This window comes from Camelus dromedarius, chromosome 29 (genome assembly GCF_036321535.1).
Source record: "Camelus dromedarius isolate mCamDro1 chromosome 29, mCamDro1.pat, whole genome shotgun sequence".
Lineage (NCBI taxonomy): Eukaryota > Metazoa > Chordata > Mammalia > Artiodactyla > Camelidae > Camelus > Camelus dromedarius.
Window position 1 is genome coordinate 1,017,453 of NC_087464.1, and position 14,362 is coordinate 1,031,814.

General features: G+C 44.7%; 1 protein-coding gene across 1 annotated transcript in view; it reads right to left on the minus strand.

Annotated features, from left to right (window-relative positions):
- GABRG3 (gamma-aminobutyric acid type A receptor subunit gamma3) overlaps positions 1-14,362 on the minus strand; it is a 423,003-nt gene that overhangs the window by 203,867 nt on the left and 204,774 nt on the right. The window contains exons 4-5 of the mRNA XM_064480494.1: positions 12,034-12,254; positions 11,248-11,330 (exon numbers count right to left, since the gene is read on the minus strand). Coding sequence (XP_064336564.1) covers positions 11,248-11,330; positions 12,034-12,254 — 304 coding nt within the window. The remainder of the gene's footprint in view (positions 1-11,247; positions 11,331-12,033; positions 12,255-14,362) is intronic.

The window sequence follows — 14,362 nt, forward strand, 5'->3', positions numbered from 1 at the left end:
CCGGAGCAGCAGGCAGAAGAAGGCACGGCTTCCCACCACGTGGTACCCGCCACGGGCCAGCTGCCTGCCTCTGAGAAGCACAGGTGACCTCCCTGGGCCCTGGTCCTCATGAACGGAATAAAAGGTCTCAGACGAGATGATCTGTAAGATACCTTCAAGCCTGAACCTTCTGCATGGAAGGAAAGCCTGAAGGCCACCATGATGGCTGGGAACGTGAGTAGGAGAGAAGAAACAACTTGCGACAAGAGCAGTGATTTCTCCAAACAGAGTTTATGGTGCGAACCAAGGGGAAATTGCGCCTCCGACACACCACCCTTTGGGCTGTTGTTTAAGTTGCCAAAAATAGGCACTGATGGGAAATGCTTTTTGTTATTGTCACTAAAGGAAAAAAAACCAGAGCAGTAAAGGATGCAGTCAGGTATGAGCAAAAGAATAAATACGGTCTGCAAGTCCATGGGGAGCCCAAAATCACATTTCTAGGAGAGAGAAGGCAGCTCGGCCCTTCCCTTAAAATACTTGTTACCCCAAAAGTCAAGCACAGGGTTCTAAAGGTTTCTTTGTTCTCTTCTTTAATAATCTGAAAAACTGAATCGTGGAAACTATCTCATGAGGCTCAGAAAGCAGGTAAGATTTTGTTATTCCGGTCAAGCATTAAAAGAAATATCCTCAGAAGGTTTGCAGCGTGAGACAGACAGACCCTGGGTTTGGTCAGCGTGTTGCAAAGCTGGAAGGTTTCCAAGGTTAACCTGGACAACTTCTGTGATGTCCTAGTGGGAGTGGAAGCTGAGGACGCCATCCTTTGTCATTTCTACCGTTCCCCTTGCGTTAAATAAATTCTTGTTAGATGTTAAAACTCAGGAGAAGCGTGTCTCTTCTGAAGAAATGACATAACCCTCTTCTGCGAAAGTTACTGCAGCCGTGACTCCCCTCTCCCCTTTGTTCTCTGGCTATAGGGAAATTCACCCTGCATTTTATGTTCAAGCCCAACTAATTATACCAGCCCAGAAAGCTAGTGTGTGTGTGTGTGTGTGTATATATATAATTAGAGTATAATTTGAGTATGTATATAGTATTAGCCTGTACATATATATAAATATAAATAAAACTCAGTATTTAGCACCTGCGTCTTCATTGTCCAGTCACACAGACTTCAGCCACTGGAGTCAGTTCCAATTCCTTCCTCTCCCCTAGCTTCGCATCCGGAGCCTCCGTAACCCTCGTCAGTTCCGGCACATGCCCCCCTCCCGCTCCCGCTGCAGCACCACACACGGCTCTCCAATGGGCCGCGGGTCTCTGCTCCTTTCTCTCCGGCTCTCCCTGCGTTCTGCTACACAACAATCTTTCTCAAACACACCGGTGAGCCCGTCATTTTTTTGATTCCAAAGCTCCCAATACTTGGAAAACCGTGGAGGTCTCCAGCCGGACATTTCCACCCTCAGCACCTGTCTCTCTTTCTCACACACTGGGAGTCCCTGGGCCTCAGTTTCTTTGTTCCCCAAACTCCTCCTACTGTTAAATCTCAGCTTTAGTAACTTAAAATGACAACTCTTCCCTCATTTCCCATGGCAGGAATAATCTCCCCATGTCCCCCGCCAGGAAATATCAGGGAAAATTCAACTTTCCTTATTACTATCTGCATTATTACGTGATAATATGAGTGTATTATCTGCACATAATAGTTAGAGAGATGCAAGGAACAGTGTGGTTAAGAGCGTGAGGTCTGGCGCTTGTTTGAGAATCCTGAGTCACGTGACCTTGAGCAAGTCACTTAAGCACCCTGGGCCTCAATGTTCTTATCTGGAAAATGGAGAGGACAATGGTACATAGCACCCTGGGTTTTTTTAAGGGTTTAAATTCATTCATTCTTTAATATATGAATATGGCAGTCAAAACAGTGTCTCCTACACAGTAAGTGCTCAGCACACACGTGCTGCTGTCTGCACCTCTTGGTTAGATCCAGGGCTCTCTCAATATCCTGCTGGTCCTTGGTCCAAGGACCAAGCACGCTGAATGCTCTATTGGAGCAGCACTGAGACTCTTGCTGGTTCCAGCTATAACTGGACCGTACAACACTTTTTAAACTCTGCAATCTTTCATTTCAAATTCCAAGGACATCTATTTTTGAAAATTCTTGACTCTTAGCCATTAAACTGTGACTGAAATAGCAAATGAAGGGATTTTCAGAGTCAGCTCCAGCGGGAAAAGAGCTTAGAAGTCCTCACACCTGTCTCACCATGAGAAAAGGCTGGACTAACTGAGAGTCACTGACTCTTCTTGGACCCATCAGAAAACTGAGGTCTCAGGGCAGTCGCCACCCAGAAGTCTGGAGAGCCAAGGAACATCGAGAGTCAAGGTGGAGGAGGAGTCACTGAAGCAAAAACTGGTAGGAACACTTAAGTAATAAATTTAGTTACTGCTGGAGGCTGGGTGTGGGCTAATACGAGATTGAAACACTTTTGCAGGCAAAAATCTCAGGGAGCCCCCAGCATTTTCAGGGGCTTCACCTCCGGGAACCCTATAAGGTTCTGAGGAGTGAGGATCCATGAAAGATCGCCTTTTTTCTCTGGCAGCTGAAGATTAATCACGGTGAAATACACCCAGAGCCTTGGGCACGACAAAGAGCCCCCCCGGAGGGGAAAAGATTTCACCGGAGCCTAATCCCAGACGGGAGGAGGGCTCTCCTCACGCTCCGTCCCCCTCTAGGCTTCCTGTCTCACCTGAGAGGTTGGGACAGAGTCAACAGTGGCCAGGGCTTCCCGGATGTGGACTGGGAATGTGGGGGCTGGGAAGGGGGTAGGAGTTAGGAGGAAGGCCTGTTCCACTGGAGAAATACCCGAGAAGGCCCCACCCCAGAAACAGAGACTCACGTAAACACTGAAGTCTGATCATAATCCCCACCCCCAGCACCTCACCCCAAACCAAAAGGGGCCCTGTGTGAGAGCAGTGGGTCACCGCTGAAGGGGCCACCGGAGCCCTCTCTGCGGAGGCGAACTCAGGAAGCCCAAATTCAAGAGAGGAACGAACACAGGGCTGGAGGGATCTTTCTCCTCTAGAACCAGCAGCTGCAGCAAACAAGACACACAGCTCAGCTCAGGGCCGGAGGACAGGAAGCCTCATTCTACAGGTGCATCTACCGGAGCCTGTTAACCAGTAGCACCGACATGGCTTTCAACAGAAACGCACAGGGCAAGCCGAACGGCGGCGGACAAGCAGACCCAGACGCACCGGGAGGGACAAAGAGCCCAAAAGAACCGCACCCACAGGTGCCACAGATGCAGGAATTATCAGACAAGAAATTTCAGGTGACTGTGATCAGTATGTTCACGGTTCTAACGGAAAAAGTGCCACTTTTTACCCCAGATTAACTTCTTTGTTTTCAGGTAAGCTTTGTCTAAAATTAATAAAGCTGTTCCTTCCTTTGATTAGTCTCAAGATAGCTTTCTGCCTCCCTTTAATATTCACTTGTCTAAGTCTTTATGTTTAAAGTGAGTTTCTCGTAGACAACACATGGGTCTTTTGTTAATCCATGCTGACATGTAGAGGCGTTAATTCCCCAAGAAAACAAATTAATCCTAGATGTGTATGTACCTAACAAGTCAACAGCAAAATATATAAGGGCAGACCGGAAGAACTGATCCGTAAATCTGCCATTACAGTTGGAGCCTTCAACACCCCTCTCTACGTAAACAGGGAAATGTATCTAGCTATTAAATGGCAGAGTTAAGACCCAAATCTAAATAGAAAACAATGTTTTATCAATTGGTAATTTCCCAGTTAGTCAATAAACTCATGAGCAAAGAAAGCACCAATTTGTGGCCTGAAATTCCTTAATAAATACTTACAGATTTTGACATAATGTTCAAAATAATTTTATCGTAAAAATTACATAGTCTTTCAAAGGTCAACAAACAGCATTTAATTCAGCTAAGTAGAGAGGGTGTTTCAGATGCTCAGTTCTCTTCAGTATTAACTTTTCACTATGGGGCTTCTTTAAATAAAATGAAACTTCTTTAGAAAGACTAGTGGGGAGTAAGAGTTGTAAGAGACACACTAAACAGCAGAACATACCTGTACCGACGTTCAAGGCGTGCATCCGACCCATAAGAACAGAAACAAATCATCACGTCACACTGCTAAGGTACTGAGATTATTAAGGAGACCCGTCATCTAAACCAGGCCTGAGAGTCCGGAGCGATGCTCCCCACCCCTCATCGCCTCAGGACAGGTCACATTGTTCACAGATGATGACTCAAGGCCCCAGCGGCTAAGTTCTTGGGAAATATGCCACTTGATGTAAACTCGGTGTCAAACACAGAACCCTGAAGAGAGGTGCTCCCCTTTCTCCACAACTATTTTCCTCTTAATTCAAGTTCAAAGGACACACGTTGTCCTCAAAGCCACAACCTCTGCCTGACTGGCATGGCTCCAATAAAGGAGATGAAAACGTAGAGTCACCTGATTCTCTCCAGCTCCTGGTCAGGCCCAGAGAGGAAATGATCTGAAAGTATGGGATGTGCACGTCCACCCGGCACGTTTAAACCTTACCCAAGCCTGCTGCTCATGGTCCCGTAAAGAGCTGGGCTGTCTTGGCTCTATTCCCAGATAATAAAAAATCAATCACGGATTCACTGTATTGTATATAGTGCCACCATGAACACTCAGGTGCATGCATCTTTTTGAATTAGAGTTCCCTCTGGATATATGCCCAGGAGCAGGACTGCTGGATCATATGTTAAGTCTGTTTTTAGTTTTTTGAGGAATCTCCATACTTTTTTCCACAATGGCTGCACCAAACTGCATTCCCACCAGCAGTGTAGGAGGGTTCCCTTTTCTCTACAGCCTCTCCAGCATTTGTCATTTGTGGATTTTTGAATGATGGCCATTCTCACTGGTGTGAGGTGATACCTCATTGTAGTTTTGACTATATACACTAGCCAAGACATGAAAGCAACCTGAATGTCCATCAGCAGATGACTGGATAAAGAAATTGTGTATATTTGCACAATGGAATACTACTCAGCCATTAAAAATAATTAAAAATGCCATTTGCAGCAACATGGATGGACTTGGAAATTGTCATTCTAAGTGAAGTAAGCCAGAAAAAGAAAGAAAAATACCATATCTTATCACTCATTCATGGAATCTAAAAAAAAAAAAAAAACAGAAAAGAAAAATAGAGGACACTAATGAACTCATCTACAAAGCAGAAACAGACTTGCAGATACAGTTAACAATCTTATGTTTACCAGCAGAAAGGGAGTGGGAAGGGATAAATTTGGGAGTTTGAGATTGGCAAAAGTTAACCACTATATATAAAAATACATTAAAAAAACAAATTTCTTCTGTATAGCAAAGAACTATATTAAATATCTTGTAATAACCTTTAATGAGAAATAATATGAAAATGAATATATGTATGTATATGCATGACTGGGACACTGCACTGCACACCAGAAATTGACACATTGTAACTGACTGTACTTCAATTAAAAAAAAAAAAAAAAGAATGCACTGCTACTTTCTCTTCCTTCCTTCCTTCCTTCCTTGTCCCTTTCTTCCTTCCATCCTTCCTTCCTTCCTCTCTTTCTCTCTCCCTTCCTTCCTCCCTTCCTCCCTTTCTCTCTCTCTTTGTTTCTTTCCTTCCTTCCTTCCTTCTTTTTTTTCCAGATAAACAAGTTTGAGATTTGTGAATTATAACTATTCTTTGAAGACTTTTCAGAGTAAGAGTGATTCAGAATTCCTGCTTAGGGAGGTCAGTGGAGAGCAGATTTTAAATCTGGGTGGTGGTGGAAGTTTAAAGAATGGCAATGACAGAGGGAGGGGAATTAAATTCAAGATATACACTTAAAATAATACGCATTTGACAGTTCTTTGCACTTAGGAGTGCACTGCCTCTCAGCTTCAAATTCACTCTTTCTACCTGCTCTGTGATAGCAGAGCTGGGCCCTGTCAACACTTCTTCACAGCTAGCACAATGGCACACATTGTCAGTCAGGGCACAGGAAGGAAACAGAGAAAGGATGGAACTTCTCTTCCTGGTCTGGGTGTGCTTCTCCTGGTGTTTCTTCCTCCTTCCATTGGGCTGCACCCTCTGTGCGTGCATGCAGTCCTTCAGTGAGGGTGCAGCCCCAGTTCTGGCCTGCTCACCACGTCGCCACGTTCCCTCCAGGAGGGACACGATGCACCCTAGGTCTTGTGCTGCCCATTCAGCGAGCAGCTCCTGACGCCTTGATCCCTCCACGCAACCACCCACGTGCCTTGGTCCAGCTGCATCCCACAGGTGTGCCGAGAAATTCCTGATGCAGACACCACGTGCCTCCGGCCTCACACCGCCCCGTCAGCTAGCAGCTCCGAAAGCCCTGACCCTCTGCAGACCTTCCCACTGGGCTCAGTCACTTGCACCTAGAGGTTGGTTTCCTGCTTGAAAATCCCAGACAAGGTTTTCACCCATCTGGACTCTGGTCAGATGTTTTCTGCCAACTGTAAACCCCCTCTGGCCCAGTTAGACCCAGAGAATTTCCTCCATTGTCTGATAAGCTGCCAGCACACCTGCTCCAACAAGGTGCCAAGTGAAGTCTGGGGAAGAGACTGCTTCCACTTCGCTTCTTCCTTGGACCCTCTCCCTCAGCCCTAGGTCGGATTTTTATTATTTTTTTTTACAGTGTTTATTTTTTAGAGCAGTTCAAGGTTCACAGCAAAACTGGGCAGAAATTAGAGATTTCCCATGCTTCTTTTTCTTTGACAATGGAACTTTGTTGATGGAGAGTGTTCTTGAATAGGAACAATGTATGTGTTCTCATTAATGAGCTAACCACCTACTCAGTCAAAAGGCATTTCCCAAAATGAGGTGTTACACGGCTGCATGACCATCCTGAGCTGTGAACACCAATGGGCAGCCACCTACACAGAATAAACACCTATTAAGCACCTACTGTGAACAGGCATTTAAAAGCCCACAGAAGACATGCTCCCCAACCTACGAAAATCAGCAAAACCAAACTTCTGTGAAAATATTGACCAAGTATAGAAAAAGAACAATTTATAACCAAAATGCACTGATACACTTTCTTCTCAATTTCATTATGGCTGCATTGGCCCAGCAGGAGAAATGATTTGCCTTACAGAGTTTTTATTTTCATTCTTTTCATGCTATTAAGGTGACTACAAAGGACACACCCCAGACACTTTGGGTTTCACCACTGAAGACCGTGGTCATCTTACAGGAGTTAAACAGGTTTACCAGTAGACAAGTAGCTGAAGTGGAGTCATCTGCTCCTAAACAATGGAAAAGCGAAGTGCCTGGACCACACTTCTCCCTCCTGTTTCCTATCTATCTGAGTACGATCCGCTAAGCCCCTGGCACCAGGCAATACTGCTGCTGGGCAGCTGAGAGGGGCAGGGAGCTTAAGGGAGGGAAGAGACAAGTTTTACAGTAGACAAGTAATGTCTTCAAAATACTTTTGGTAGAAATTTGATGTCCATGGACAATTTACTGTATTTTGCTGCAGCTTGCTGAGGGCACCACCTTGGCATTGCTCAAGTCATCCTGGAATGGTCCCCATACTCTTGCTGAGATGTGCTCTGAACCCCCGGGCAGAGCGGCGAACAACATGAAATTTCCTGAGCGCCCAGACCACAGGCCAGAAGCAGGTGAGTCAAGAGAGCGGCTCTGAGTGCAGGACTCATCTGGCTCAGGCAGAACCCTCGAAATCAGGGTCCAGGAGGCAGGCTTTCCCCTCTTGCTTGGTTCACTTAGTGGAAGAAAGGCCGAGCACAAAGAAGAGATGCTCTAAGAACTCCTAGTGTCATTTAATATGCTGGTTATAAATACGTCCATGATGTTTTAATGAAGGATGTGCCAGTTTCTCCCCCTGGGAGGTGCATACTTTCCTTAGCAAATTTCCCGAGAATTTGCACTTCCACGTTCGTCTTCTGTCTGGAAGGCTTGGGAAGGGAAGCAGTAGGTCCATTGTGTCCTACACGCAGGTCCGTGTTTTTCAACCATCAGTCAAGGAGGCAGTGGTCATAGTACAGATGGAAGTGATAAAAAAAAAAAAACATTTCTAGAATGCAATGATATTGGTTCTCTTTAGCTAATAACGGTCCAGATAAAGGCTGGTGTGGTAGAGAAAATCCTGGACTTGGGAGAAGCAAGAGCCACATTTATGTGGTTGCCCTACCGCCTACTAGTGTGTGATCCTGCACTGGTGTTTGCTTTCTTGCTCTAAGACTCAGTTTTCTCATCTGTGAGATGGGGGCGGCAGGTGGGAACAGGGGGCAGAATGTGCTACCCTGCACACTGACAGGAAACACACACATGGAGGAGAGGTCGTCGCTGGTCTCTGGCCACTGCTCGGTGCCAGGCACGGTGTCAGCCAGAGGGAGGGCCAGAGGTGCCCTTGGGACTGTTCTAACTATGCGGGGGCAGGACCCAGTCGCGCTGACACAGAGATTTGCTAACTGGCATTCACTCCACTTTTAAAACTGAAAACCAGCCACCTTTCTCAGACATCTCCAGCATCACTGCAACAGCAGTGACATCTCCCTGATCGTGTCTCCAGCTCCCGGGCAGTCACAGCCGGCATGGGCGTCACAGACAGCGAGCACGAACGTCCCTGCTTCTGTTTCACTTCGCCCTGCATGGCTTACTGGGGAGAAAGCCAAATACATCTCACCTCGTACCTTGAGCCCTCACAGTATCTCTTTTTGCTCCATCTGCCCTCTTCTTGTAACAATAAAATAGTAGTTATAATAATAATCAGCAGTGCACACTCAATTACCATTGTGCTTGGTTCAAACCCAGCTGCCCTTTGCTCTTCAGGGTGATGTGGGCAGATGACCCCACAACCTCGTGCTGGGTTTCCTGGGCTGGGGAAGGCATCAGGAAAAACAGGGCATCCAGGGTCATTACAAAGATCAGATGGGCTCACGACTTTAATTGCTCAGAGCAGCGCCTGGCACACAGTAGATGCACTTACGTGAGTGTTAGAGGGAAAGTGAGGGTTCCCAGGTTCCCGCATCAAGCTGGGTGCTTAACATTGTGCCCAAAGCCCCCAGCCCCAACGCCAGCCAGTGAGTAGGTCCCAGCAGGGAGGAGGCTGGCCCAGAGCCTCCCTGACACTCAGCATGGTTCACGCTTTATCTTTAAAGTCACAAAACCCTTTTTAAAATTTATTTTAGTGACTACATGCATTATATAAAACAACAATGAAAACACACAAAGAGGCTACAGATTTCACTATTTCTACTCCACCAAATAATGTTTACCATCCAGACTTGGGATGGGGGAAATTTTTTTTTAAAGGCAAACAGTATTAAAATAGCAGCAGTAATAAAGGGGGCAGGAGGGAAGTTTGGGAGGTGATGGATATGTTAATGGCCTTGATGTTGGTGACAGTTTCATGGGTGTCTACTTGTCGCCAATTCATTGAGCTACAGACATTAAATATGTACAGCTTTTTACATGTCAATCATACCTCAATAAATAAGAAAAACCTCCTTTGGCTGCATCCAAAGCAGGGGATTTAAGTGAACGCCAGGATTCTGGGGGGACCTTGGAGCAGTATGGGAGGGTGGGAACTTCCCCCCTGTATCAGTCAGGGTTCTCCAGAGAAACGGAACCAGCAAAATAGATGTAGGTTCAGAGACAGACACAGATGGAAGTGCAGCTCTAAGAGGGCGTTTGTTACAGGAATGACTCCATGCAATTACGGAGGCCAAGAAGTCCCACGGTCTGTCATCCACAAACCCAGGAAAGCTGGCGAGGTAATTCAGTGAGAGCCCAAAGGCCTGCGAATTGGGAGACTGGCGTTTTAGGTCCTGGTCCAGGTATGAAGGCCTGAGACCCAGGAGGAGCAGTGTCTGGGAGCAGGAGACGATGAAGGTCCCAGCCCAAGCAAAGAGTAAACCCCCCCTCGGTTCACCTCTTTCTTCTACAGATACACCTCAGAGATGCTGCAGGTCCAGGTCCAGACCATCACGGCAAAGCCAACATCACAGCAAAGCAAGCCACACACAATTTTTTGTAAAGTTATGTTTACACTATGCTATAGTCTATTAAATGTACAATAGCATTACGCCTGAAAAAAACCATGTGAATACCTTAATTGAAAACTAATGGCCACACTGTTTTGATCACTATAGCTTTGTAGTACAGTTTGAAATCAGAGTTGGATGTTCCCAAGCTTTGTTCTTCTTTCTCAAGATGGCTTTGGCTGTCTCAGGTTTCTTTTTGTGGTTTCAGGATTACTTGTCTTATTTCTTTAAAAAAATGCCCATGGAATTTTGATAGGAATTGCACTGAGTCTGTGGATTGCTCTTGGTAGTGGAAATTCTTAAAACATTGACTCTTGCAACCCACGAGCACAGCACTTCCATTTACTTGTGTTTTCTTTGACTTCTTTCATTAATGTCTTGTACTTTTCAATACACAGGACTTTCACCTCCTTGGTTAAATTTATCCCTATGTGAAATTTTGCTTTCTATCTCGTCTTTTTCTGAACTTAAAATGAACTCTAAAATGTGATTATCCATTATATCACTTTTATCTTTTCACTACAGTGTTTAGTGAGAAACCTTAAAACCTTCTGCCTGAAATGTCGTCATGTTTGTTTGTCAATACCTCATACGCAAGACAGGTATATTTCCATATTGACCTTTTCTTCAAAACTTTATAAGCAAATAAATTTGATGTTTCCTTTATGTGTATCCTTGTGTTTAGCATTTGATATTGTCTAAGAATTTATAAATAATTACTCATTAGCTCTAGTATCAATCATAAGTAAAATATTAGAAAATGAAAAGCTATGAAAAATGACATCCTACTATAGTGCAATGAGACAGATATAAATATATTTAAGTAAAATTTTTTCTTTCTATTTTGAAGATAAACACCTGATTTGAAGACGATACTAAGCCTAAAATTATTGCAAAGGAGTTTTCTGTACTTCCAAGTAATATGCACCATTTACTAGCATAAAGGTCTTGGTAAGTCAACTGTTCATCAGTTTCTGAGTTGCTCAATATCACAGTGAATGGTTAAGTTGCTCAAGGATTTACCAAAACTACCTATTTTGTGACATGGATCCTAGGTAATAAGTTCTAAAGTGAATATACCCATGTGACCCAAAACCATTAGTTTTCTCTGGCTGTACAGGAATACGACAATCAATCACGCGACCATTTGCTGGAAACCAGTACAGGCTAGACGTTCCTTTACACAGTATCCACACCCAAGTCAGTACTCACAGCTGGAGAAGATCAGCGGGCAGGAGTGCTCATCCATGGGGAAGTTGTGCAGCTGCAGCTGGCACTCAGCGTTTATGGTGAGCCTGCAGGAGAGCCACACATCACTCTCGTGCTCAGCCAGCAACACCCTGGCAAAGACCCCAAGCAAGGCCGCAGTGGTCACACTGCCACAACGTGGTGGGCGGGAGGGTTGGTCACCACAGGGAACTAACTCTCGGCAGAGGCCCCACCCATGCAGAATATCATTTGGTTGTTTTTGTGTTGTGTTCCTTTGTTTCACTTTTGACTATCAGAAATGGAGAGAACTTCCATTAGTAAAATCCCAACTGTGTCAAGAAATAAAAGCCAAGTAAGAGAGGAAACAAATTGAAACAATATGTCCTTGTTTTCCTATGTCCTTCTTTCGGTGTCCCTGTTTTCAATCTGTTTGAAGGAATTAAATCCTCCCTCCATTTTGAAACTGGTGTATTTGCCTAAACAAGTATAATGCCAAGTTAATCCACATGTAGGAAAGATTTCATATTTGGCCAGCTCTCCCATTTGTCTATGCAGATGGTGGCTGCACTAAACGTGTGTGTTGCACCTTTTCAAAGTAGACAACCCTGGGGTCAGACTTTCTATGTTTACACACATGAGATTAGGAAAAACATTTTCAAGAGCAGGAGCACGCTGAACATGAGAAGTGATAGAGCTTAGCAATGAAAACAGGGCCTCATTCCTACAATGATCTGGATTAAAGACCCCAGTATTGGACCACCAGTGATTAAAGGTCCCCCAGCATCTTACCTTAAGGTGTAAAGGATTTTCCCATCATTCCAAATTCTGAGGAGCTGATTGGGGGTGGTGATCCAGTGAGCCTCCGCAGTTTTAGAATTGCGGAAGATTGTATCTGGAATCCATATTAGCCCCACCATGTTGCTGTTCAGAGTAAGTATTTTCATTGTGCTGTTGAACCGAAGGCGACTGTCAGTCCAGGTCTGAGCAAAAAATATATCAATTTGGTATTCCTGAAACAGAGCAGAAGGAGGGGTAAGACATTTCTATTGGATTTTCTGCATGCTTTGTTTTCTTTCTCAGAAATTTGGTTTTCCCCAGGTTTACATCCTTATCTTCCCACTTCCCTTTCTGCTTAACACAGTGCCTGCATCAACATGATGGACATTCAACAAAGATAACCAATCACACAGTCTGATAACCTGTGTGAAAATGCTCTGTAAATCTTAAATTGTAATCGTGGGATGTGGTGAGGGGCCAAGAGGCAGAAGAATATATTTCAGAGCATAGAGGCAGACCCTCCTATATTCATAAGTCCAAGCTTTGACAGGTAGCATGATCTATTAAAGCCTCCATTCTCTAATCTGTGAAATGGGAAGAATAGTAGTGTCTACCTCCTAATGGGGGTGTATAGGAGGAAATATATGGTTAAATAAAAATCTCTAGTGCCTGGCAGGAAACAAATGATCCAGAAAGTGTTAGCTTATATTATAACGATTGTCATTTTCACTCAAGAGCCTTCTCAAATAATACAGCCCAAATCAAAAAGAAAAGTGAAAAATAAGCAACAACCAAAAACTAGAGAGCTGACAGCCATCCAAGCCAAGTGCTGATTCCAACGCAGGGCTGATGGGGCTCAAATGGCTTCTGTAATTGGAAGCCACCCCAGTGTTCATAGCACATCAGATACAGGATGGGGCTAACAACACCGTGCGACCCAGAGAAATATCTCGAGTCTGGACCACCTCAGAGACTCTCTCATAATCGCAGTTTAAAGGACTAGCTTTAGGTCCATGGCAAGGAGGATCAAAAGGCAGACTGTTAGAGAATTTAATCTTTCATAGCTTCTTTATATATTCAATATTATAAACGAAGTACTTTTACAGAGTTGAGTAATTCTCAACAAATCCCATATTTCTCCTTTCCATTGAGTTTCCATTTAAAGAAACTTTCTGAGACAGGGAATTCAGCTGACCAGACCCAGCCTTTTACTGACAAACCCGCTCACTCATCACCACTTTGTCGCACTATGTCAGGCCTGGCAAACCGTTCAAGGCCCAGCACTGTGCCAACAGGAGAGCTCCTGCCATTGAGGGGCTTATGGTCCAGTCATGGAAGATGGGCCTTCAACCAACAATGAAGGTGAGAACCATGACACGTCTGATCCAATGACTGCTGTTGACTGTGCTTGGGAAGTCAACACAGGAAAGAGATGATCTCAGAAGACGGTTGGCCAGCTTGGAAGCAGTTATGAAAGTGTGAATGAGGAATGTTGCCCGACATTCCCGTAAACAAAGAATGTTGCCCAAATTTCCAGTTCTCTAAGGACCAGGCCATTAGCCACTGCATCAGCCCCCATCCATACCCTCCCAACGCTGTGCCTGAGGGGAATTCAGGATGGACAAAAACAGGAAGCTTTCGGTGCTTTGGAATCCGGCCCTAGATGGTTAAGGTGCATATCTAAGGAATAATTTCAGTGAACCTAGATTCTTGCATCTTCCCATATATAGAAAGCCCCTAAAATCAGTAACCTGAGATGTCTGTTCTTTGAAATTAGCAGCAATCTTTTGATTTCCCACTGCATTATTTTTTCCGGCAAAAAGGTCTATATCCTGGCTTCTTCCTTAGCTCTTCAGGGAAGTTCCTCAGAGCTAACTGAGAGGCTGTCTCCCAGGCTATAGTCCTCAGCAAGACCCCCAAACAGAACTTGCAACTTTTGGGCTGTGCGTTTTTCTTACATTGCCCAAAGAGAAAAGAAAGATAAAGCAAACACAAGTTCCTGAAGGGATGGAAGAAACAAAAGCTTCTCATCCCCATCAGTAAATCACAGAATCAAGAAATGCTTTGAGTGTTAAAGCCTACTGAAACTCAGCTTTGCAGAAACAATCAGACCTGTTGCCAAAAAGCTCTAAATGGGTGAAGTTGCCACCATGCAAAGTCTTTAATTGTGCAAATATGCCTCCTGTGCGAGAGAGTAATGCATGACTCTCCCACTGAAGGTGGACAGGGCCAAGGTGGCCGTGCTCAATTTAAGAGAAAGAGTCAGAATGAGAGGAAAGTGAAGGGCTGGGTAGAGGCAATGGTGGGCAAAATTAAAGGCATGTTGTGGATCTTGGAGTTA